The sequence below is a fragment of the Tamandua tetradactyla genome, chromosome 3, assembly GCF_023851605.1.
Source record: "Tamandua tetradactyla isolate mTamTet1 chromosome 3, mTamTet1.pri, whole genome shotgun sequence".
NCBI lineage: Eukaryota > Metazoa > Chordata > Mammalia > Pilosa > Myrmecophagidae > Tamandua > Tamandua tetradactyla.
Window position 1 is genome coordinate 164,073,915 of NC_135329.1, and position 26,318 is coordinate 164,100,232.

A 26,318-nucleotide genomic window follows, 5' to 3' on the forward strand; every position below is an offset into this window, starting at 1 on the left:
GAGTCAAATTGTAGACCAAGCAGATAATGCAAAGTAGATAATGGACTACATCCTATTAAAGTTCACAAAAACAGTAGTTTCCTGTTCTGCTCTTCCCCTCCCCAAATTCCTACTTCCTGGATGTAATTCGTTTTACCCTAGAGGTAACATCTTCCAGCTTGTAATTATTCTGGTATTTGCGTCCCCACTTCTATTAGCTATTTCTTGATTTTGCCATTGCAGATACTATCATGGAACAAACAGCAGCAGTGGGAATGGAAAGGAGGGGGGTAGACCTAAAGATGTACCTGAGAAAGAAGGCAGACTCAACAGAACTTGGTGAGTGTAAATGGGGAAGAAGTTGAGTCTCAAGATAGGGACCACAGGAGCAGATTAGGAGCAGAAAGATGAGTTCAGTTTGGGAGATGTAAAATTTTAAGTGCTAGACACTGGGTATAACTCAAGACTATTTTGCCAGGCTCCTCTTTTTCGTGGTTGCTCACTCCTCTGAGGACTAAGTGTTTACTACTCAGGGAAACAATGTTGGATGGTTTAAAAAAAATGTAGGTAATAAAATCTGCTAACTAGAACTTTAAAAAAGAGCTTCCCAATTATGCCATGGAATGGATTACAGGTATGTGGAAACTGGTCATCTCAGCACTACAGGTGGAAGAGCCCACTCACCTCCTGCTGGGAGCTGCCTCCTCTGTTTGCACCATCACTGGGTCTTGCAGATATTATTATCTACCTGCGGCATGAAGTGAAAGTGCTGGAAACACTGCTTTAGAAGGTCCAGTGCACTCACAAAACTCCTCCGTTATTACCGCCATTCACCATTCAAAACTATCCTTAATTTATTTTGAGAACCACCATTTACAGGATTGAAGAAAGAGGCGTCCCCTACCAATAATGTGCTTCCGGTCAAGGTGGTCCTAGACCCATACCTTGTAAGACAAGCACCCAGAAGACACTTATGGTCTGAAGATCCTCCAACATTTGGCATTCTTTGAGAACAATGGAACCCCATTGCCTCTGGGAAGAAGTCCATTTTTGCAACTGCCAACCTGTCAAACCCTTAATCCCCGAAAAGAGTCCGGAAGAAGGGAGAGGAATATTTCAAAACAGCGAATTAGTGGGCAGCTACAAAAAAAGAACAAAAACAGTGGATTAGGTGACCCTGGAGCCCTTTTCTTCCTGGCACTCCCCTCTGAATCATCACGCTCCATTTGTGACGTCGCAGTTGCCGGGCTCCTGCTGGCGTGGGATGCCCTCGCCTGCCCTGGCGGCCTCGAGGCCCCACCGCGCGCTTCCACGCCTGGAACCTGGGGGGAAACGAGGGGGCGGCGGCGGGCACTAAAGTCGGTGAACTAGAGCCCCGCGAGGCTGCGCCGCGCACTTGGCTTCGCCTTCCCCTCTGATGACCTCTGTCGTCCTCCCCGCCCCTCGCCCTCTGAGCCGCAGCGAGACGCCTGACACCCCTTTTCTAGCCTCCCGCGCTCCGACCACCTCCTCCTCCGCTGCATTTTCCTCCTCCTCCCTCTCTCCTCCGCCTCTTCCGTTTCTTAAGGGAAAGGCTGCAGCCTCCTTCTCTGCATCCCCGGCTTAGGTAATACGTTTTCCTCTTTACGCGCCACTCCCCAACCCCTCGTCACTACCTCCCTCCTCCTCGGAACTGGGTCACCCGACTGGGTAAGCTGCACGCACCCCATTGCCTCTCCGGAGGAGTAGGTGAGTAAATCTGGTCCGGGAGGGCTCCTTGTCGCACCACCTCGGCCTGTGATGACCTCCGTCCGCTGCAGCCAGGCTCCGGCCAGCCCGGCCCTCCCCACCGCGGCATCGCCTCTCCGGTCCTGGGCTTCCTAGGCTCTGCAGAAATGACCCCAAAGAAATGAGCGGCGAGAAGAAAGATTAGAAAACAACTTTTTCTTTTTAATTCGATCACTAACATTTCTAGGTCGAAGAAGCTGATCTGGCAGCTGTCGAGAGCGGTGGCCCTGTTTCAACAGGTAGGTGGCGTAGCTGTCAGTGCCCCTTGACCGCGCGCGGGGTTTGCTTTGAGAGATGATGGGAAGTGTCGATAAGCTGCCGGCTGCTACTGGTGACCTATAGATGCCTGTGAAATAGGCATGATGGGACTGTATTTAAAAGTCTTTACCTCCTTGCATTTAATCCACTGCATTTTGAAATGCAGTTTTGTGAGATGTGCAGAGTTAGTTGGCGTGGACAAAGTAATAGGTGGAAAAAAATAACGTAGGTTAACATAGGTTTGAACAAATCATGTGTACTGATAGACCAAAAGAGCATGGAAGAAAACCCTTAGATTAGCAGACATTCGTAGAAAAACGCAATCAAGCTGTCTGTTTTGGAGATATCTGGTTTTAAAGCTAATTTTAAGCCGTTGATTAAGCAGAATTTTGCCCACTATGAATGGTTAGTCACGTCAGAAGAACAGTGTAATAAGGCTTTATGGCAAGACCACTGAAGTGCATCCTATATGTTGAGTAAAACATTCTTTGACCCTTTTGTTTGATTCTTAACTTCGAAATCAAAGTTCATAAGCAATCAGTCCTGCTTAGTCGCATAATAGTCTAATGATGAAAAAAAATCTTCTAAATTACTATTGACAGATGAATTATCTAAATGACCTCATTTACACCTTTTTAAAATAGGGAATATAAGGGAGAAAACAAAAAGCATTGGTGTAGTGAAATTTTTAAAACACAGATCTCTACATTCTTATTTAGCACCTACTTTATATTTTTTAGTTTTTGTCAATTTTTATTACTTTTGAGGTTTTTAGTTACGAAGAGGATTATATAAGATGCAAAAAGTTACACTTTGGCTTACAGCAGGCTACCTTTTCTTTTCAAGCTTTTGGACTAACATATAACTTGGATTTTGCATCTTGAATTCATGCCATTTAATGTGAAATATCTTATTACAGATTTAAATTGTGGCTATACTTGGAGAAGACTTGAAAAAATGTAAAAATGTATACTTTTTAAATTATAAGACCTATGAAACAAAAGTTATAAAGGTAATACATTATGTATGTTTTTCCACTTTTTATTTCTGTCTCTAACAATTAGAAAATGTATCTTATTCTACTTTGTCTTATTAATTTCCTAATATTATTATATTATGTAAAGTGATTAAGTAAAAACAAGTTTTTTTATTTACTAAAGATGACATATATGAGATGCTAAGAAAGATGCTGTATATGAAAACTTTTTCAGTTGTGAACCCTTATAAATGCCCTTGCTAAAATACTTTGAGTCTTCTAAAGAAGGTAGTAAACTCTCTAAACTAATGTTTTGCTTGGTTTACACTTCAGACAGCACTTTGCTTCCCATCTCCCATTATTAGCATAGTGTCGTGTTTTCCAGACTCTCTTGGTTATAAAAATTACCTAGGGTGGTGGACAAGTGTAGAGAGGTGGGGGTGGGTGATAGTGGCTAAAAAGATACCCAGGTTGCAGGTTTGTACTTCCTGAATCAGAATTTGTAAGGGAAAGAAGATACTTAAAAAGGGGGGGGGGGGGGGGGGGGCAAAATATAGGCAAGTTTGGGAAACACATGTGGTGAATAATGGATGCTGGGATGATAAGCTGAAATAAATTATTAGGATTCCTGTACATAAAATGTTTTTAAATGGGATCTGTGGTTTCACTAATACAATGATTTCACCCATTTTAGAAACCTGAAACTTTTTTATCCTTTTCTAGTCAAGCCTTCAAATAGTCAAACTGTTAAATTTCATACGTGGTATGCAAAGATAAAAAAGTTCTTTAATGTATAGAGCACTTTATTAATGGATTTTTAAGAAGATTACTGTGACAAGTAGCAAACCACAGGAAAATATTTGTGCCTGATAATTTCTCTTTCATGTAACCCCTTCTGTGTTCCAGATTTAAATATAAAGAAGGCAAGCTTTCAAATTTTAATATCTTCTTTAGAGCTTTTATTAAAATGACTCCCCAGCCCCATCTGAAAAAGAAACTTTATTTGGGCATAAAACATGGGCAATTATATATAAAAACAAATTAATAAAATAGATTATTAAACTCTATTTATAGAGTTTAGAAGAAGTCATCAAGATGAATTATCTGAATGAAAAGTATCCCAGTTTATTTCCCTCCCTTCCCTTCCTTTTGTTCCTTCTTTCTTTTTTTTTTGGTTGCTGTTTGCTTGCTTGCTTTAATTTTTAATTCCCTGAACATGAGAAATCTTCGAAGTTAATTATCCAAGTTTAAATTAATTTAAATATTTGCTAACTTTACAAATAGATACTTAAATTTGCCTCTTTTCTTTACAGAGTGACAATCGTAGGTTTCTCCCAATTATGAGTTATAATTAATGTCAAAGGAGTTAAATTCCAAAGACCAAAACACTATAAGGAAGACCTTACTTAGTTAAACTGATGCCATAATTTTTCAGCAGCTTTTTAAATGAGGATTTGATTTTTCCAAGTGCTAGAAAACCTCTCTACTTAATTTCTGGGCATTTACAAGAATCCCATATAATTCCAGTTTGAGCTAGAATAATGAAAGCCTATTTTTAAATTTGGCTGAGTATAAACCTTGTAAATAGCAAAGAATGGGGAAATATAAATTAAATCAAGAAGATAAATATTAACCAGCTGAGTCATTGATCTGTTGTTGCAAGTTCAGCAAGAGTACAAGAACATTTAATGTATTTATATATGGGTCTGACTTTAATGAGCCATTTATATCTTTTTAATACTTTGAACTTTTAAAGTGAAATATACTATACATAATTTACCAGTTCATGTTCCTTTTAAGGCAAATGCTATATCCAGTATTCTGTACTGTATTTTCAACATTTTGTAAATATTTGAAACAAATCAACATTTAATTCTACAAAGTAGAACTAAATTGAATGCTAAGAAACTTGTACTAGGCCTAATCTAACAAATAATACATAGTATGACCTATGACCTCTGCTTTCTTACTATAACATTCAGGAAATATTTATTACACTGTGTACTTTATTATTGCAGAATTAATTATTGATAACCATCTTCCAGAAAGTCCTATAAAGAGGTCCTTCAAATATGGTTTTAGATCTACATCATGTTATTTCCTAACAATTATAATCCTAAATTTTGCATAATGAATAATCCTTTACAGATTGATTTTGGTGCAAGAAAAATCCTTTTAAGCATGTTTATCGCTAATGGAATGAAAAGTCAGTCAAACAACTTACAGAACTCCTACTGTGTTTCAGGGGGAGATGGAAAAAATGTGTATCCTGCTCTAAAGGAATTTACAGCCTATTGGAGAGATTACACGGTGCCCCAAGGCATGGTTTAGGTACCAGCTTTAGGCCATTACTGTAATGTCCATTAACCCCTCAATCTACACACAAACTACCATATATAAACATACAGTACAAAAATATTAAAGTATGTGCTTTAACATCCCATACTTTTTACCCGTCCCTCTTATTGACCACTGGTATTGTGCTTAGCCCAATTTTTAGATTCACAATAGAGGTAGGTTAACTAAGACAGTGTAGTATTGACAGATATATATATATATCTCATTGGAACCAAGCAAAACATCCAAAAAAGTAAATCCATACAAACAGGGGCAACTGCCTTTTTTTTTTTTTGCAGTATAGTTAAAATTATTACCAAAGATCAGGGCTACTGAATTATAGTTCAACAATTACATATATTCCCTTCTAAAACACTAGACACTAAAAAAAAAATCTATATAATGAGTCAGTAGTCACAGTTAGTTGTTAAATCCTCATTTCTCAGTTTGCCTCCACCCTCTAATTTGATCATTCTCTCCATCTTCAGGGATATCTGGGCAATGACCATTTTAGCTTCTTCATGCTGGAAGGCATGTTAACTTATGGGATAGAGAAATGAGACTGGCTCATGTTTTTGGAGAGACTGGTACCTTATTTTGAGCAGCATCAAAGAGCAAAACTGCAGGCTAGTGTTGTCCATTGGTAACCTCAAAAGAGCCAGGGTTAGGTACACTGAACTGCTTAGAAATGACAGGCATAGTATGCCAATACTATTTAAAGGTTAGGGAAAAGGGAGGGGGAAATGTTAAGGTTAAATAGGTGGATTTACATGTCCCCGTACTTTGTCTTTTCTAACAAAACCAAATTAAGCCTATTATTTTTGGTAATTTAAGGGACTAAATCTTGTCAAGGATAGGTAGGACCGTTAGATGAGTGAGTATAATAGATTCTCATTTGGTGCTCAAAAAACGTCATTCAGTTGCTAGTCATCCAAATACAGTTTTGGCTTGTTTTTATAAACGAATGCGGAATATATGTAGACTTTTATATAAATAAATATAAGCGTGTGTATCTAAAGACACCTGGGTAATGCTGATAAAATCCAAGTACAATTAACACCCTGAAAAGGATGAATTCTTTATTTACAAAGCTAAGAGGAAATTCATCAGCCAACATTTATTGAACACCTCCAAGGTATGCATTAAAGTCATAACAAAACCACACATTTAAATCTTGTACCAGACAGAGCACAGACAAGTAATCCTAGGTACTGTGTGTTGGAGAGTAGAGAATTACCTGCCTCCATTCTCCCATGGCCCAGGTGCCTAAGATGAAGGAAAGGTCAGGAATGATTCTCCTGGAGAAGCCAGTACTTGAACTGATTCTCCATGCTGCTGCCACCCACCCACCCCCCCCATTTTTTAAAAAAACCTTTTCTTGGAATAGAAATGCATACAAACAGTATGCAGATCCTAAGTGTACAACTCAATGAATTTGCAGTCAACTCACCGATGTAACCATCACTCAGATCAAGAACATAACCAGCACCTAAATGCCTCCCACATGCCCCACCACAATACCCCCTCCTTCCTCAATGGTAACCACCATTAGGACTTCTAACACCGTAAGCTAATTTTGTCTATTTTCAACTTCATATAAATTAAACTGCACAGTACATATTTTTTGCATCTGACTTCCTTCAGTATGTTTTTGTGAGGTCCATGCTATTGCCTGTAGTAGTAGTTCCTTAATTTTCACTTCTGTATAGTATTTTGTTGTGTGGCTATGCCACAAGTCACTCAACTTAATTATTAATGGTTACTTGATGGTTATTTCCAGTGTTAAGATATTATAAATAATGCTGCTCAATAAACATTCTTGTGCTTGTCTTGTAGTGCATATATGCATGAATTTCTGTTGGGTCTATGTCTACATGTGAAATTGCTGGATCACTACTTATGTTCAACTTTAGTTTTCCAAAGTGGTTACACCAATTTTCACTTATACCAGCAGTGCATAAGAGTTTTCATTGCTCCATATCCTCCCCAAAACTAGACATTTCCAGTTTTTAAAATTTTATTTATTCCACGATATGTGTGGTAGTATCCTGTTGTGATTTTAAGTTGCATTTTCCTGATTACTAAATGAGGTATAGTATCTTTCCATATATTTATTGGCCATAAGGAGATCCTCTTTTATGAAGGACCTGTTCAGGTTTTGAACTACTTCTGAGAGGGTGATTAGGCATTAGGTAGAGAAGCAGGAGAAGAAGGGCATGCCAACCAGAGGGAACAGCATGTGCAAATTTATGGTTTGCTCAGAGCTGAAAATCAGCTACTAAAAGGCTAAACCTAATCCAAGCCTATGCAGTGACAAAAGTAATATCAGATACATCAAAGTAAAATAACCCCAAAGGGGTACACGGTTCCAAGAAGTGTTTGATAGCCAAATATCTGAAAATCTGAACAATGTTTATATACTGGAAGGACAGTTTTGTTTCCAGTGAGCTAAGAGGTAGTCTCACAAAGCCCTAGTAATGCTTGTAGTACAGTTTGCCTCCAGCCATGGTAACCAGGTAGGCAGGTGAGCATTTCACAGGACTATAAGAGGAGGCTGCTGCTAGAAATGTGTGTATTAGCATGCCTGGTTGCCCCAGTAGCTGCACCAATTGAGAACCCCTTTTCCTGGCTCTGTGTGGGTCCACTTCTCATCCCCTGCCCCTCCTGCTAGGGCCAAGTAGATCAGGCAGCCTCCAAACTACTACCTGAAACAGCCCTAAGCATGGAGCAAAGGGAAAGAAGAATGAGATCTGTGTTTCCCATTCAACAGCCATGCGAACTAAATGGACCCTTCCCCACCTCCTTGGCATGAGCAAGTGTCCACCAAGGGAGACTCCTGGCCTACTACTCCCCTTAGAGAGGTCACCACAAACACCTTATAAACTCCTAAGCACTTCACGGAAGCCAGGTTCTTTCCTCCAAAAGCAGTAGCCTTCTGTCAAGGCCATCACACAATAGCTTCAAATTTCCATTCTTGGAAGTTGCATGAAAGACAGAATTCATGATATGAATGGAGGGGTGGAAGGTAGGGTCGATGTATAATGGGCAAAAATGTGGGCTCTGTAGAAGTAATGGGTTATCTGCAGGAAGAAGGGAATGTCAAGGGAAATTATTTGACTCATTTGCCTATTCATTGGAGAGCAATTCAGTGTTGTTGAGGCTTTTATGTCATCGCACTTCTGTCGCTGGGGACAGTACAAGTGCATGGCCAGACCCTGCACACAAGAGCAGACTCCCTCGGCCATAGAATATAAGATATCCTGACAAGTTATCTGTCTTGACAAAACAGTGGCCCTCTCATCTATAGATCATCTGCCATTAAGCCAGAGTAGTCTCATATTCCCTAGTAGCTAAATTTTCCAACCAGATGCCCAGAAACTGAAGCAATCATATCAGACCCGCATAAAGGAACTTTATTCTGTGTCATTCATAGAATTACAAGTAGTTCCTAGGCTTTGGGACTTAAAGGGTTAGTATATTTTCAGAAAAGTTTTCAGCAACCCATATAAAATTGGCAACCTCTTATTTTCTCAAGCAAGGACATGTGACCGTGGTTTCTGTGAAGTTCTGTTGAACAGTAACAGCTGTCACTTATAACCTATGATGTGCAAGGCTCTGTGCTGGGTCCTTTCCCAGAAATATTTTGCTGGATCATACTTCTTTCAAAGTAAGAATGATCTTCATATTGCAGATGAGGAGAGAAGCTCAGAGAGGGTAAATTACCTGATGCCTCACAGCTAGTTAGTAGCAGAGTCAAGTTTTGAACTTAGGTCTACCTGCCTCCAAAACTATGTCATTCTCACTATACTATTTATCACATCTGAAATATGTGTAAATTATTCTTATATTATTTTCAAACCTCTGATATCTGATAAGTCAGTAGAACAGTCAAAGTAAATTTGAGTTTTTGTCTTTGTAGAGATGTGGGTTTGCAGGTAAAGTCCAGGTTAGTATAAATATATGTATATTTTTTATTATAAGGAATTGGTTCATGTAACTGTGCAGGCTGGCAAGTCTGAACTCTGTAGGACAGGCTGTAAGCTGGAAACTCTGACAAAAGTAGTGGTAAAGTCCTTAGTCCAAATTCCCCAGGGGAAGCTGACTGGCTGGAAATTCTTTCAGTAGCCAATGCTGAAATTGAGGCAGTAATTCTTCTGACTTCTGAAATCCTCAGTTCTGGATTTTAAGATCTCCAACTGATTAGATGAGGAGACTCCTCACATTGCTTAAGACAATCTCCTTTATTGCTTGTAGATGTAATCAACTAATTATAGATGCAACCTACAATCTTATTTTAGATCTCTACAAAGACAAAAACTCAAATTTACTTTGACTGTTCTACTGACTCATCAGATTTCAGAGGTTTGAAAATAATATAAGAATAATTTACACATATTTCAGATGTGATAAATAGTATAGTGAGAATGACACAGTTTTGGAATCTATAAACTGATTATATATGCAAATCCCATCTATGAAATACCCTATAGTAACAAGCAGAACTATGCTTGACCAAACAACTGGATACTATACCCTAGCCAAATTGACAGGTGAAATTAACCATCACATTGACCACTTCAATTTTTTTTTTTATATGGACAGTCACTGGGAATCGAACCTGGGTCTCCAGCATGGCAGGCAAGAATTCTGCCACTGAGCTACCACAGCACCGCCCCACTTCAAAATTTTAATATTTCTCCAACTAAAAATACAAATCCCACAAAAGCTAGAGACTCTGGTTCTATCTGGCATTGTGACACAATCCTATTTTAATTTATAAATATACATTTGACCTGAGATGGTGAGGAATGTATTATGTAATTCCTTTAAACTTTATGTTTACTCTTGTGACATGAAATAGGTTGTCAGCATAGTTTATGAGTGGTTATTTCAATGTTCACTATATCATTAATGATTTGGCTTATAAAGGGAGCAGCTCCTCGTTGGGAAGATTGCCTCATAGAATTAAATGTGTAAATGCATGTGTAATAAAAATGAAAAACAATTTTAAAATTAAATAATAAAATTAAATTAAATGTATAAATAGGGAAAAGAACTCTATCCCATTTTTACTATTTGGCAAGAAAACAAAAACAAAAGAATAGGTTTTGCTGACTTTTGCTAAGATTAGCAAGGCCTCTCTCTTTTAGAAGAGAAAATAGATATTAAGCATGAAATATCTATTAGCCAAAGAAATTATTACTAGAACTTTTAATATCTGTTAACCAAAGAAATATCTATAACCAAATAAGTTATTACATGAGGATTGAATAAGGTTATTGTATGAGATTTGAATAATGAGTTAATATGTGTGGAAACTTAAGAAGGATGCCTGGGCATATAGTAGCATCTAATAAATGTTAGTTATTATTATTTTAACTTTGGCCTATCTCTGCACACGGACAACTGATAACAAAATCATTGTACTTACATGGCTCCACCAAGATTCCTGCCACCCAGTACCAGCCTCCATGAAATTTCCAACATAGTGATAAAGAAGAATATGCAGGCTTGAGGGAAGTAAATATTAAGTTTCAGTATTTACAGAGTCACCCAAGAGGCTTATTAAAATGGAGAATCCTGGGCCCCGCCCCAGAAATTCTGACTCACTGAGTTGAGGTAGAATCCAGGAATCTGTCTGTTTGATAGGCACCTTGACTAATTTTGGTACAGGTGGTTCTCAGAACACACACTGAGAAATACTGATCAAAAGGAAATTCTTACATTTCCAAGACTATTAAATTATAGTAAAAGTCATAGCTGTTCTAATCATGAGCTTACAGTAATTTTCACTTAAAGTATTTAAAATGTTTAAGTAATACTAATTACTAAATTAATTAATTAATACATAATTTAGGTCAAATAATGAATGTAAATTTGCATTTAAAGTTATCTGAAAGATAACTTCCATATGTGTTAATAAGAGCTGCTGATAAAACTGAAAAAAGACTTCCTTTTATTCTGTATTAGATATAGCCAGAGATAAATTATATAAAGTTGAGTGATTCAAGGTGATGATGAGTAGTCCAGTGCTCCCCTCAGGCTTTGTGGCCTGCCTGCATGACTTGGATTGAGGACAGAGAGAGACAGATAAGGAAGCAGCTTAGAAAGAAGCACAGAAAGGATGGTTGTTCGGTTCATTTGGAAGAAATGCCCTGTTCAGCTAGAAGAGAAGAGATCCAAATTAATTAGAAAATCTTGAAAGGAGGTGACAATAGCTATGGGAGAATTTTTTTTTAGGGAGTATGGGAAAATTTTTTTCCCCAGCTAGGCCTTGGGGAAAGGCAAATGAAATGCCAGGTTCAATAGGATGGCTGGAGAAATGAAATTGCAAGCTGAAATTAGAGGACTCATCCTATTGTTTGGACAATTGCCTCCAGAAGTTGAAGAATTCTTGTACTTTCATATTTAATTGCCTCTATATTTTAAAATGTCATTTTGTATTATAAAAGCACTATATATTTACTGTTCAAGATTTGTAAAGAATAATTTTAAAAAGTCATCTATAGTTCTACCATTCAATGATAACTACTAGTAAAGTACTTCTTACTACTCTTTGAATTAATATCTCTCTCTCTCTGTGTCTCTCTCTTTGTACATAGCATATGTAACATACTATCCTACTATGCCTATAATCATCATTCATTATTCCACTTATAATTATAGCATTAATATATTTTCATATTAACTGTTCTTCAGAAACAAGATTTTAATGACTGTATCTTATATTTTACCAATGTTTAAGATTATTTTCAACTTTTTGTTACTGTAAATAACATTAATCTTCCTTGTACAGAAATATTTGAACTCAACTCTGATTTCCTTAACAAAGATTAAGGAAAGACTAGACTTACTGGCTAAACAAGTAGTGACAGCTGTAGGGATCTTCATATGTTTTGCCAGATTGCCCTCTGAAAATGTCCAAGTTTGCAAGCCCATTAGCCATTTGAGTGCCTGTTTGACCACAACTTCTCCAAGAATGAATGTTATTTTGAAAACAGCTTTGCCTCTATAATAGTAAAAGAGAATGCCTCATTGTTTTTATTCACTCTTCTTTTATTACTGCTTAAGTTGGACATATTTTCTTGTGGTGGTTGGCCCATAATCTTAATAAGAAGGCAGCATAATTTTTAGCTAACTTGCTTGAGCCAAACCATGTCAATTCACAATAACTCGTTTATATTGACATTTTAATAGTTGTATTAATTCCCAGCTTCCTAGAATCCATTGAGGAAACATTTTTATCGAAGGAAATTGTTATGATAGTAGAGGGCACAGACTTCTATATACGACCACTTCCAATTCCTACCGTTTTTGGTCTTGTGTAACCCTGAAGAAGTTATTTAACCTTTCTAGGCTTCACTTTCCTTGACTGTGTGAAACAAGGCAAATAAACCCTCACAGTAATTCTCACAATAATGATAGAAATTATTAACATTTTCAACAAAAGGTAGCTACTATTAAAAAGTGAGAAGTGTTTTCCTCCCAATTGTAAGACAGACCCAACAAGTATATCAAGGTATGAGTAGCATATCACTTTTAGGAGCCAGAAGTTTACAAGTTCCAACATGTTACATGTTTTATTTCATTTTACTATTTAAACTTTGGCTTCCTCAGTAGAAGAATAGCACAAATAGATGGAATCTTTTTCAATTCAAACAAACAAACACACACATGCACACGGGCAAAAATAAAACTTGGCTAGGAGATTGGCTTGTGTTACATAGACCAAGAGTGGCCTCAGAGCTTTTTGCAGGGAACATCATGGTGCTTAGTACTTCTAGAAAGTGGCCGTGGAACTGACAGAATAAATTCTTTCCCATTCTTCCTCCTTCCACCCACAAAGGGTGAAAGAAAGAGCATTAATTCCATGCTGCCACTACATTAATTTATAAGATAATTCTCAGGCTGTTTCAAACATTTGCCTACTGTGTACCTACCTGCTTGTCCTTCTAGGAATTTATAAATATAAAAGTAGAATCTCATTCAAAAATTTTTCTTTCACTGAGGATTGAATTTCTGCAGAATGCATTTTTTGAACTGCAAATATTATTTCAAGTAATTTTTTTTTTAAAGTTCCAAGTTTTAGGTTAGACCTATAATCTTACTTTCATACTGAGGATGTGAATATGATATATAATAGCGCTTCAGCCTTGCTGACCTGATTGACTGCCAGATGGGTTGTTCGTACAGCCGGAGGCCTCCTGACATCACTCTCTGAACTGCTTTCTCTTTCACATTCTCGTTCTCTTTCAGCTGACAGCCCAGAGGGTAGGTGCAGATTCCACCAGAAGCTGCATCTGAAAAGCAAGGTTCTGAAATGTCAGATATCCTCCGGGCGCTGCTCTGTGTCTCTGAGAAAGCTGCCAACATCGCCCGGGCATGCAGACAGCAGGAAGCTCTCTTCCAGCTGCTGATAGAAGAGAAGAAAGAGGGAGAAAAGAACAAGAAGTTTGCAGTTGACTTCAAGACCCTGGCTGATGTACTGGTACAGGAAGTTATAAAACAGTATATGGAGACCAGGGTAAGAAAGGTCACAGCCAAGGCAGTTGCAAAATATTTGCCCCTGTGGTTTTTCCCCCATCACAGGAATGCTTTTTATTTATTTTTCCCCCATCTCAGAAAATAAGCATCTTGGATTTGAATAAGCATCTTTTACATTTCCCACCTTGTTTTTTTGGGGGGAGGATCCACCTTGTTTCTCTTTGTTTACAATATTAATAAAGTATTCATTGCAGAGGATTTTGAAAATACAGGAAAGCAAATAAAATTAAAATCATGCTTAATTCTAACACCTAGAAATAACCTTTTTTTATAGAACTTTTATTTACTAATGACATATTTTAAAAAATAACATAGATTCTCTGGAAAATAAGCACCCTAATCCATTACTAGAGAAAACCTTGGCTATATTTTGTTACATGTTGGAATGTTTTCCTTCCATGTATATACTTGTTCACAGCATATAAATGTATTTCAACAGAAATGTGCACGTACTGTTTTATAATCTTTTTTTTTTTAATTTGATATGTTTAGTCCCACCTTTTTTACTTAATCGTTTATCGAATGGTTGTCTCAGTTGTGGGCTGTTCCTGAAGACTTTTGAAAAGTCCTCCTTTATTCCAATAGAAAAACATTTTTTATAACTAATAATGATTGCAATTCTGTATATTTTGACCTGTCTGGGGAACTATTATGCCGCGGTAATGGATGAGAGAAGCAAGGTACAGCGAGGTTAAGTAACTTGCCAGAGGTTACAGGAGAAGTGAATGGCAGGGCCAGTTTTTGGACACAGCAAACTGGTTCTATATTCTGTGCTTTTTATAATATCATTGCTTGATATGAGTATCTAATATTACATATTTTTTAAGCTTGTAGAAGATAGAACTTTATGACAACATTATAAAATATCGGAATAGTTTCTATGAAATTTTTTTTAAATTGCGAATTTTTTAAATTATTTAAGTGAAGTCTTGACCACAGGCAGGAGACAATAAATGACCCCTTGAAATCTCAACAAACTACGCTTTTTCATGTTGTATAATATCTGACTCCAGTAAACTACACAAGGCTAGATTATTTTTGTTTGTCACTGATCAAGATAGGTGCAAGAGATGGTTGATCAACTAGATTAGGAATGTACCAACATTAATTTTTAGAGGCTAATATTTGTTCCAAAGCATTATAACAAGTTTAGGCAACTGTTCATTCATGAGATATATGTAGAGGTTTTTGAACAAATAAGTAGTATTCACTTTTGGCTATATAAAATATCTTTGTTTCATGTGCCTTATGTCCTGTAGCTTCAGAAACAGATCTTTAGGTAAGCTGGGGAGAGAGACTAAGCTTCAGCCCTTGATGAAAGACAGGTTGCCAGCCTTTGCTGATTTAAATTGTTCTATCAATGAGAAAACAATAACATGTAGTTGTAGACACTATTAAAGCTATTCACCATCTACAAATGACTGAGCTAAAATAGTTGAAGCATTTTCCCCTTGCCTTTGTTACCAAGAACATCAGCATATCATAATTCAGCATAAATTTTGAGAAAACTTATCTTTACTATAGAAAAGATCAGAAGCAAATGTATCTGGAAGCTTTACAGTCAGAAGTGAGAGAAGATTCTTACCTGGCTCCATTTATTCCCTCTTTATTGATGCATAAATTACGTGGAAAATTACAATATTATCTTCTTTTTTTCCTATATGACCACATTCTCCTAGCTTGAAAGCTAATGACACCTCTGACAGGAGTTGCAAACACACCCGTAAGAAAACAAAATCTTACTTATCTTCCAGTCACTTCCTTCGAGCCTCAAGTAATAATTTTAGGTGCTGGACAACCATATAAACTCCTAATCTACCAGGGTGATTTTTAAGAACAACAATTAAAGTAACCAATTGCAATCACCCTAGAACAAAGGCCCCTAAGTAGAAGGATGAAGTTTCTAGAAGTGCTTCTATAAACCAGACCTCCTCCATGATTTGGACTTTCCAAAAGGGCAAAGCAGCAGAAAAATAATAGAAAACCAGGCACTGAGCCAGGCTCACTTTGTTTTTATACTTGGATTGATTTCCACTTATAAATTTCTGAATTTTAAATATAATTGTGCTATTTAATTTGAAATGGAAATTTGTTTTAGAATTGGACAGGTGTTATTCTTATTGTTTTTGTCATATTTTGAATCATTCAGTTTCCAGGCTTGGGAAAAAATATTTCTGGAGAAGAATCCAATGAATTTACTAATGATTTGGGTGAGTATAAGAATCTTAATGTGTTTCTGTAACTTAATTCTAATCTCCAACTTTCACCATGAAATAAATGGATATTTGGAAACATTTAAGTGTAAACAACATACTTGTGAATTAAGCTTTAGTGAATCTCTACTTCAGAATATCACACCATTTGAATTAAACAGATGTGGTACCTTAGTATAATTTAGAAAGTCCACATATATTTATTTAAGACAGATATAAAGCAGTAGCATTTTTATAATTCATGTTTAAAAAAAATTTAACAGAGAAGTTGTAGGTTTACAGAATCATGCATAAAATACAGGATTCCCATACACCACCCCAATACCAACACCTGGCATTGATGCGGAATATTTGTAACAACTGATGATAGTGCTTTTTTGTAATTGTACTATTTTCTTAAATATTTCTTATTGTGAAGTATAACATTTATGCAGAAAAGTAATAAATTTCAAAGTATAGGCTAACAAGTAATTATAGAGCAAATTTCAAATTTCCTTTTTGAGGCTCCTTTGCTTCCAGTTTCTTCTCCATTAGAGCATCCTGCCTTGGGGAACCAGTTGGGGTCCATCCAGAAAGGTGGGTATCTGTTTTGCATTCAGGTGGCTCAGTCAACAGAAACTGGATTGAATGAGCGTAGCACTTTGCAGTTACAGTTTTACTGCGGTCTCTCCCCTCCCCCCAGCCATCCTTTTGTATGTGGCACTCCTCAGCGCCTTGTGTTCCATCCAGGTGTCTATGTAGTCCTTGTGCCTGGATATGCTGGGGCTTCTATTGCTGCTGTCTCTGGTGGGAGGATGCAAGGGATCTGTGCTGCTGCCTCTAAGCTGCCCCAGACTGAGTGAGGGAGAGGAAGTGAACTGAGAGATCCGGGATGGCAGCTTCAAGCTGACATTTTCATTTTTCTTTGATTTAGCATTTGTGGAATCCACCTCCAGTCTCTGCTATCCTCTAGAGTTCTAAGCAAGTGAGATTTGTCCTTTTATTTGTTGGACCTCTGGGGAGGTTTTTTCATGTCTTATATCACCATGTTGATGATGTCACTCAATAACATATTTTTGTTATTGGGAAAGTTACATGGCCCTTTGAGTATCTCATGGAAGTTATCAATGTCCACAGAAAAATACACCTCTACACAATTGTACAGACAACATCAAGTGCAAGGTTCAAACCCATTCATGGACCCTTGGGTTCCATGAATCTTGACTAAGAATGTAGAGGACAGGTCTTGGCCCTAAATTGCCATGTGATCTCAAACAAATTACCTCATCACTTCTCTGGGGTTGCAGAACCTCTGAAAAGGGAGTTGACCTAACTTAAAGGTTCCTTTGGCACTAAATTTTGTCTTATTAGTTTCCCATGGGCCACGTTATTCTTTGATGGACCTCATGTTCTCCCTGTTATACAGAGAAAAATATCAAAATCTTGATTCTGATTCTTTTCAGAGAAATACTTTTTTTAGCTTGTTGGGGTTTTTTCTTTGTTTAATGGTAGAAGATTAAAATAGTGAATTTTAAATAATTTTCTTTTAATAAATAATTAAATTTCTGTATTTACCAATAGAAAAAACAAACCTGATTTCTGGGATAAGTCTGAAAAACTTTGTTTCCTTTACAGACTTTGTTTTAAGATGTATTTAATTCTACCACACTAAATAAGAAGAGAGAGAAATCTCATTTAAACTCCCTAAGGTGAAAAAAAAAACTCTGAAATTGGCTCATAAGAAATTCTGTTAAAATTTCCTGTGTCTGATGACATCATAAATGGTTATTCTTTTTCACAAATAAACCAACTTTAATAGATATTATTCTGTATTTATATAGCACCTTCTTCAAGAACTTTAAATGCTTTACAGACATTATAATTAATCTCGTAACAACCCTGTGAGGTAGGTATTACTCCTGTTTTACAAGAGAGGGAAACTGTGAGGCACAGAGAGGTTAAGTGACTTGCCAAAGGTCACACAGTTAAAATCCATGAAGAGCGAGAACCTGTACACCTTAGCCTCCCAGCTCCCAGGCAGATATCTCATAAGAGAAACTTTAATGAAGTGTCTTTAAAGAAAGTATCAAAAATAGTATGTTATGAAAGTGAAGTCTTCCTACTGACACCAAGGAAAAACCCTAATGCTGATTGTTAGAGGCAACAAGCGCCAAATCTAATTGTCTAAATTTCCAAGACAGAAGCCACGCAACCTAGAAGTGAAACTTCATACAGAATATTTACTCTGTTAAGATAATTTATAGAATTTTTATACCGATATACAAAATATGGGACAGCCATCCGAACAAACATGTGCATAGTTATATAGCAGTCCACCACCATTTACAGCTTCAACGTGCCCCTCGTTTTAATCACAGTCATAAATGGTTATTTTTAATACTTCATTCTTTCTAAAACTATATGGGCAAAAGGCTTTCCGCATACCTTTTCTTGAGAACTGAAGTTGGTCCCTTTGGTCACTCTGAGAGAATGGGTTTACTTTATTGAGAGTGAAGGGAGGGACCCTGGTTGCTGAGGTGAGTGCAGGCAGGAGCAGACCTAGAATATTCTATAGGCTTTCGGAAGAAGCTTTGACTTTCCTCTAAGGGTGGTAGGAAATCACTGGAGAATTTTAAGCAAAAGAGTGGTGTGATGCGATTTGCTCTTTTGAATGAACCCATAATGCTTACTGAGCAAAGAGTAGGTGCCCAGTAAGGGGCAGTTGTTAGCATTGTTATCCCCAACTTTAACTGTCCTAAAGTTAATTGAATGTTTCTAGCTGATTCAGAATCATGGTTATAATAATTGTTTCATGCTGTGCTTCTCAAGCTTAAATGAACATATGAATCTCCTGGGGATCTTGTGAAATTTCAGTAGGTTGGGGGTGGGACCTGAGGCTCTGAATTTTTCACAAGCGCCCGGTTGATGCAGATGCTGCTGGTTCTTGAACCTACTTGGAATGGCTGGAGTGGCTATAAGTATTATTCCATATACCTAAAAGACAAAATGTTGTTAAAAAAATGTTTTCTTTAAATTTTCTGTTTTTTCCATTGCTTCACTTCTTGCTGCTATTAATTTGCTTGTTTGTTTTGGCAAGCTTTGCCCTTCTGCTGGAGAACGAAAATCAGATTAACCAAGAGTATAGGAAGCATTTAAAAAGTGATGAGTAAAAGGGTCAATGATAATGGAGGATAAGGGATATGAGATGTTTGAGGTTTTCTTCTTTGTGTTTTGGAGTAATGAAAATGTTCCCAAATTGACTGTAGGTGATGAATGCACAACTATGTGATGGCACAGTGAACCACTGATTGTATACTATGTGGATTGCTTGATATGTTAATATATCTCAGTAAAACTTCCTAAAAATAATTACAAGACATGATAAATGTTAAGTAAAAGCATTAATTCAGAATAAAAGCAAAGTGATGCATTAAGCACCTAGACTTGGTAACATTTGTTTTCATTTGGAGATGCCATTTTGCTTAAGTCTCTGGTTCTCAGCTAGGTTTCCCAGAGGAGAGCTATTTGTAGCCTTTTAGATTAGTACATTTGTACTACATTTAAAGATTAGTATACTTCATCTTATTTTACCTTACTGGGCATAAACAATTTTTAGTTAAAGCAGTATCATATGAGGAGTGAGTAGAAGTGCTTAGTGTACGGAGTAAAACTTTGTTCTTATCAAAGACATATTCAGACATGAACTGTGTGACTTAAGTGTATTAAAAGTCAAAAGGGGAAAAATAAGATTGAGCATGCCAACCGAAAAGTAACAAATTAAGCTGCAAGCCAACAAAGACATTTTGGGGGTCTTAGAATTACAATTTGGTTTGCACAGATTCAGGTAGTAACCCAAATCATGTCTTGCCTTGTCATTTTCAGGAAAGGTTTTTTTTTGGTTTTGTTTTGTTTTAAAAATATTTTTGTTGAGAAATCTTCACACACATACAATCCAACCAAACTATACAATCAGTGGCTCAAAATCATCACATAGTTGTGTATGCATCACCATGATCGTTTTTAGAACATTTGCATCACTCCAGAAAAAGAGAAAAAAAGAAAAAACTCATACATCCCATACCCCTTACCTCTCCCTCTCATTGACCACCAGTATTGCAATCTACCCAGTTTTTACCTTTAATCCCCCCCATTATTTTATTTAATTTTATCCATATTATTTTTACTTATCTGTCCATACCCTGGATAAAAGGGGCATCAGACACAAGATTTTCACAATCACAGTCACATTGTAAAAGCTATATAGTTATAGAATCATCTTCAAGAATCAAAGCTGCTGGAGCACAGTTCAACAGTTTCAGGTACTTCCCTCCAACTACTCTAGTGCACCATAAACTAAAAAGGGATATCCATATGATGCATAATATAACCTCTAGGATAAGTACTCGATTCTGTCTGAAATCTCCCAGCCACTGAAACTTTATTTTGTCTCCTTTCTCTCTTCCCTCTTTTTGGTCAAGAAGGCTTTCTCAATCCCATGATGTTGGGTCCCAGCTCATCCCCAGGATTCGGGTCTCACATTGCCAGGGAGATTTATACCCCCGAGAGTCATATCCCACATAGGGGAGAAGGCAGTGAGTTCACCTACCGAGTTGGCTTAGAGAGAGAGGCTACATCTGAGCCACAAAAGAGGTTCTCTGGAGGTGACTCTTGGGCATAATTATAAGTAAATTTAGTTTCTCCTCTGCAGAAATAAGTTTTATAGGGGCAAGCCTCAAGATTGAGGGCTAAGTCTATTGAATTGGTTGTCCCCAATGCTTATAAGAATATCAGGAATTCCCCAGATAGGAAGGTTGAATATTTCCTCCTTTCTCCCTAGGTACCAAGGGAACTTTGCAAATACTTTTTTCTCCAGGCAAGGGGTTTTAAAGAAAAAGATTAGATAAGTAGTTTGTGGTTAGTGGATACTTGGGGTACTCCAACTGTCCTTCAGGTTAGATAGTTAGCACTGAGTTCTTTATTTTGCAGTTTATGATATCCAGATGTCCTTAGGGTTTTGAGGAATATTGTTGCTTGCAGCTTGCGTACTTTGGCAGTTTGTGATATCTGGCTGAGATTTGCTTAGGAGTAACCTCCAGAATGACTTCCTGACTCCATTTTAAATCTCTTAGCCACGGTAATTATTTTGTTTAATTTATTTTTACAATCAAGTATACAGGACTTGGAGGATCCTAACTGGTCATTGAGCCCCCTTAAAATGGATTAAAAAAATGTGTCCATGTGAACATTTTTCTGGGGAAAAGAAATGATTCTTGGAGCCCATCGCTGGCTATTCAGATTAAGTGTGTGAGTGGTCACTGGATGTCCGAGAAACCCCCAGTGATTATGGCCCTCAGCTCGATCTTAGAACTATCAGTATGGATTTATTACCTTCGCCGAACCTAAGTGCACAGCTTTTGCTCTCTGCAATCTCCCACTCCTCTTCTCCCTCCCTTTCCTCCTTCTCCCCCCTTTCTCTTTTGTTCATTCCTCACTGAAACTCTCAAGATGTAATTGCTTTTAGTTTGGGTTTATTCTAGGGGAAAAGATTACTTTGAGGCTGTGTTCCACAGCGGAAGAAACAGGAGAGCTTCTCAGCAAAGTCCTTAATGGTAACAAGTTGGCATCTGAAGCCTTGGCCAGGGTTCTTCATCAGGATGTCTCCTTGGCTGACCCAACTCTGGATTCAGTAGAGATCAACATTTCACAGGACATTTTGGGAATATGGGTGGATCCCATAGGTAAGTATAGGGAGTGTATTTGATTTCATTCATTTGTTTTTACTATGAATTTCATTCATTTGTTTTTTCCCTTAGAGGAGTAAAAATCATTGAGAGTGTAGTTTTAAAAATTTTTAAGATTTAAAATGCTAAAAGAGTTGAGAAGTGTGTTATGATGTGTTGTTATAGATGTTTGTGTTTATATATATTTATGTTATATGTGCATGTATATACAATATGCTCATATCAAAGCTAAAGTAATTCAAGTTTGAAAGACTTTGCATCCCAGGTGTCTCAGATTCAAATGCCTTCAGGGGCCAGACTGGTAAATAAGTCAGAGAAGAACAATATGATAGCAGTTGTGACCCATTGAGCACATCTGTTGTCTAAAGGATACACAGCTCCAGCAGATTGCCTTCAGATTTTTAAAGAGAAACCAGAATCCAGATTTCAAATGAGATCTTCCAATTTTTAACCACTGGCTGTGAATTCAGTTACACAAACAAAAGCACTGTAGAGGTAAAACAGAAAACACAGCTAAATGTGACTCGTGAGCAGTCCATTTGTGAGCTCTGTTTAAACCTCACTGCTGTTTTTTTTTTTCATTATTCTTGTGGTGGAACCATAATCTGTAAATTATTGTTTTAAAAGTATATGATGATGCTATTAACAGAGTCCTAGATATTAATTTTAAGAAGTCCCCTCATTTATTCTTTCCCACCTCACTAGCAAATTCCACCCAACACAACAGGGAACATTCATTGTGCTGAGCAGGTAAACCAGCCCCCCCAGCCCCAACTTTCCCATCCTATAAGCATATTAATGCAACATTATAGAAATGGGTTTAGTCATCAGAGAATTATATAACATTCATGGGTTATATCATGGGAACTAAGAAGATTTCCCAAAATCTTTTTATCATTTAAGGGTATATCAGCATCAATTATGGTTTCTGAATGCAGGAATTTCCTGTTTCTTGGAGTCACCCTGAGTTTATTCATTTATCCAGACTCTAGCACATCCTTAACTTCTTATTAACTCACTGGATGATGGCTGTCAGCTGCTGGCATGTGCGCTGCTTAAGGGAAAATCTTGCTCCTTGGCTTCTTTTTCACAGGAGCACCATTCACTTATTCGTTTTGTGCCACCGTTTTTGTTTATTTTCTCCTTCTAATTAGCGGGACCAAACCACACCATCAACAACAAGCAAGGTAATTTCACCCCTGAGAGATTCCTGAAAGGAGGCTTTTCCATCACATGTTGCACTAGTCCTTTGATTAGCAACTGCTCTAAAGAATCCCATGAGTTATCCTGAGTTAATCATTTTTAAGTGCTTTTGACATGTGAATATTTGAGTGATTGTTATACGCAAAGCGCTCTGCTAGGTCTTATTCCTTGCACAGGAACTATAAACATGTCCTCTCCCTTCAAGCGTTCCCTTTTACTTGGGAAAATGAAACACAAGTAGCTTTAAAGTGAAGCTTGAGGGATCAGGCAGAATTCAATATGAGTGAGATCCAAAGATAAAACTTGATTATTTACCAAGTTAGTAGAAGAGAGAAATGACATTGGACATAGCTTATGGAAATATTCATCATTATCTTCTAAATAGTCTTTACTTGAATCAAAACAATTTTGCTTCACCTTTCAGATTCAACTTACCAGTATATAAAAGGCTCTGCGAATGTCAAACCCAACCATGGAATCTTCCCCTGTGGACTCCAGTGTGTCACCATTTTAATTGGTGTATATGACATTCAGACAGGGCTGCCCCTGATTGGAGTCATAAATCAACCATTTGTGTCACAAGACCTAAACACCCTCAGGTAAAAGATAAATATTTTTGGCATATTAAGGTTTTTAGAACTTTTTTTCAGCTTTATTAATTCTCAGGATTATCACTCTACATGACATTTGCATGATTTGATACACTGGAGTGTTCCCATTGAAAGTTTGCATGTTGGAATTAAATTTCTTTCTATTTCTAATCCTAGATTTGGCATAATGTTATTTGGGGCCAGGCACATGCTGGTTGAAACTTTTACAAGAAATACTATCTTGAAGAAAGCATGGTGTTGCACTTTGAAATACAGCATTCTTATTCCTTGTTTTCTAGAATCCACTCAAAACCCAATTAATGAAACAATGGTAACAGTGTCTTCCAACACATTTGAAACAAAACAGATGCCATGGCTACACAGCCAGATGAACTTTTGTTCAATTTTAAAATAAAGAAGAGATTCAAAACAAAATGTGAAAATTATCCAATGAATAGATAGTAGATATGGCTAGCTTTAGAATGTGATTATTGGGCATCTCTTGCCATCAGTGCTGTCAGCATCACTTCCTCTTCTGCCTTCTCCCTCCCTACCCTTTCTGGGGCCTCCTGCATGGAGCATGGAGGAAGGCCAGGATCTGATCCATGGCCTCTGCTTTGGGGTTGACTCCAGGGCACGGTAGAGGCCAAATGCAATCAAGCAGCTTTTCTCCTGTGGTTTCAGTTTAAATTGTAGTAAGTCACATTTTCCCATTTTTATCAGATGGTAAATTTTCACTGAATTGTTTGCTGTTTAATCATAAGCTGCCCCTCTGGAATTTTCATTTTTTTCCTCTACCCTTCACCATTCCCATACCAAAATGGGTTTTATCATCTTTGAAAGGTCATAAGAAATCTGAAAGAAGTGGGGCTGGGTGAGATATAATCACAACCTGGAAATAGAGATGGTTGGCAAAGTAGTTAGTGGCATAGATTCCAGAGTCTACCACTGACGAGCTGGGTGGTCTTAGACAAGTTATTTACCTTCTCTAAGCCTCAGTTTCTTCGTCTGTAAATAAAAAAATAGCCCAAAATTTACAGTAAGTAAAGCATTGATAAATGATAGGTGCTATTATTATCATTGTTACCAAAAATATTTTAGAAGGCAAAAGTTGAGCTAGTAAGTAAGAGAATGAAAATAAGTCACCAAATGGAGAAAAGTGCTATAAGAATTATTATAAGAGATTATTCCTTATCTGTTCATTTTTTCCCTTGTTAAGCCAAAAGTGGCAATGAAATTTTGCAGTGTTCCTGGAGGCCTAAAATGCCATGAATATTTTAGTGTTTTCCTAGATTGATGTAAAATTATGCCTTGAACTTGACAATATTGAGTCTACAACAACACAGGCAGCTGCATGCACATGAGTAACTTTTAGAAAAGAATTAGTTACTCGATATCCATTTTTAGGCTGAATGGTGTTAAGGTTCCTTACATTATGATGTAAATAATATAAAAATATATAACATAAAAATAATATATATTTTATAGATTTTCGAACTTTCAATAAGTTTTAAACCAACATGAGTAGTGAAAGATAAATGTGATAATCTACCTACGTAAACTGAAATTACTCTTTCACAGGTGGAAAGGACAGTGCTACTGGGGACTTTCCTACATGGGGACCAATATCCACTCGCTTCAGCTCCCCATCCCTAAAAGAAATGGCACTGAAACGTCGAGCCGACTGACTCAAAACACTAACTCTGAATCCGAAGTCCCCCGCTGTTTTTCAGCTGTCATTAGTACAAGTGAAAAGGAAAATATCAAAACTGCATTGTCACGTGTGTGTGGAAGCAGCATATTCCCAGCAGCTGGAGCTGGTTACAAGAGCCTTTGTGTTGTTCAAGGTCTTGTTGACATTTATATCTTTTCAGAGGACACCACGTTCAAGTGGGACACTTGTGCTGCTCATGCCATACTGAGGTCCATGGGTGGGGGAATGGTGGATTTAAAAGCATGCTTGGAAAGAAATCCAGATACGGGGCTTGATTTGCCACAGTTGTTATACCATGCAGAAAACAAAGACGTTACTGGAGTAGATCGGTGGTGCAACAAGGGAGGACTCATTGCATACAGATCAAGGAAGCAGCTGGAGATGTTCCTGAGCCTCCTCATCCAAAACCTGGCGCCTGCAGATGTAAATACATAGACGAAGACTGGACTGTGATGCACTGTAACCGAACTGTGAAAATATTTCCCATATCTCTGTCTTTTGAAGATAACGTTGTTTCATTGATGGTTAACATTCACCTTCCTCTTTTGAGGAGCATTTTTACATTATGTATTAGAATAATTTTAATTTCAATAAATGAAACTAAAGGAGGAATTAAATCCATATGTGAAATTCTCATCATGAATGGTGTTATTAGTTTTGCTTAAAACCTTCAATAAAATATTTTGGAGAAAATCCTGCTCAATTAGTAAAACCATTCAAAACTTCTAAGTGATAGATAAAATGCCAATGAAATATTAGAAAGAGCAAAGATAGAGCTGGGTTTTATTTCCTGGCTTGAAGGAAAAATCTATAGTTTTATCCCTGCAACAGAATATTTAGAACTGTGAATTTGATGTACAATTTACCTAAGTTCATGTACTTCCAACAAGAAATTCTTGTGCTTCTTATAGTTATTAATTAAAGCTTGGTGCATGCCCCTGCTCCCCAAACTCCGTTTATGTAGGTGAGGCAGAATGAGCTTCCGCTTCTGCTTAACAAATTTACTATACTTCACCA

The 26,318-nt window shown here is 37.2% G+C and overlaps 1 protein-coding gene and 1 long non-coding RNA gene across 10 annotated transcripts; one reads left to right on the forward strand and one right to left on the reverse strand.

Annotated features, from left to right (window-relative positions):
- Positions 1-815: 815 nt before the first annotated feature.
- LOC143677885 (uncharacterized) lies at positions 816-13,770 on the reverse strand. Its single transcript, XR_013172967.1, has 3 exons — positions 13,479-13,770; positions 1,684-1,845; positions 816-1,301 (listed from the first exon to the last, which is right to left on the reverse strand). It is a non-coding gene; the product is annotated as an uncharacterized LOC143677885 (long non-coding RNA).
- Positions 1,226-25,918, forward strand: INPP1 (inositol polyphosphate-1-phosphatase). Of its 9 annotated transcripts, none has more exons than XM_077154476.1 (8): positions 1,226-1,585; positions 1,934-1,985; positions 2,924-3,016; positions 13,574-13,841; positions 16,011-16,071; positions 21,591-21,791; positions 23,422-23,596; positions 25,169-25,918. In XM_077154476.1, the coding sequence occupies exons 4-8, from the start codon at positions 13,638-13,640 to the stop codon at positions 25,734-25,736; spliced, it is 1,209 nt and encodes a 402-aa protein (XP_077010591.1). In that variant the 5' UTR covers positions 1,226-1,585; positions 1,934-1,985; positions 2,924-3,016; positions 13,574-13,637; the 3' UTR covers positions 25,737-25,918. The 9 variants fall into 9 exon arrangements, with proteins under 9 accessions (XP_077010591.1, XP_077010588.1, XP_077010592.1 ...); XM_077154474.1 differs by lacking the exon at positions 1,226-1,585 and adding an exon at positions 1,592-1,707; XM_077154473.1 differs by lacking the exon at positions 2,924-3,016.
- The last annotated feature ends 400 nt before the right edge of the window (positions 25,919-26,318 follow it).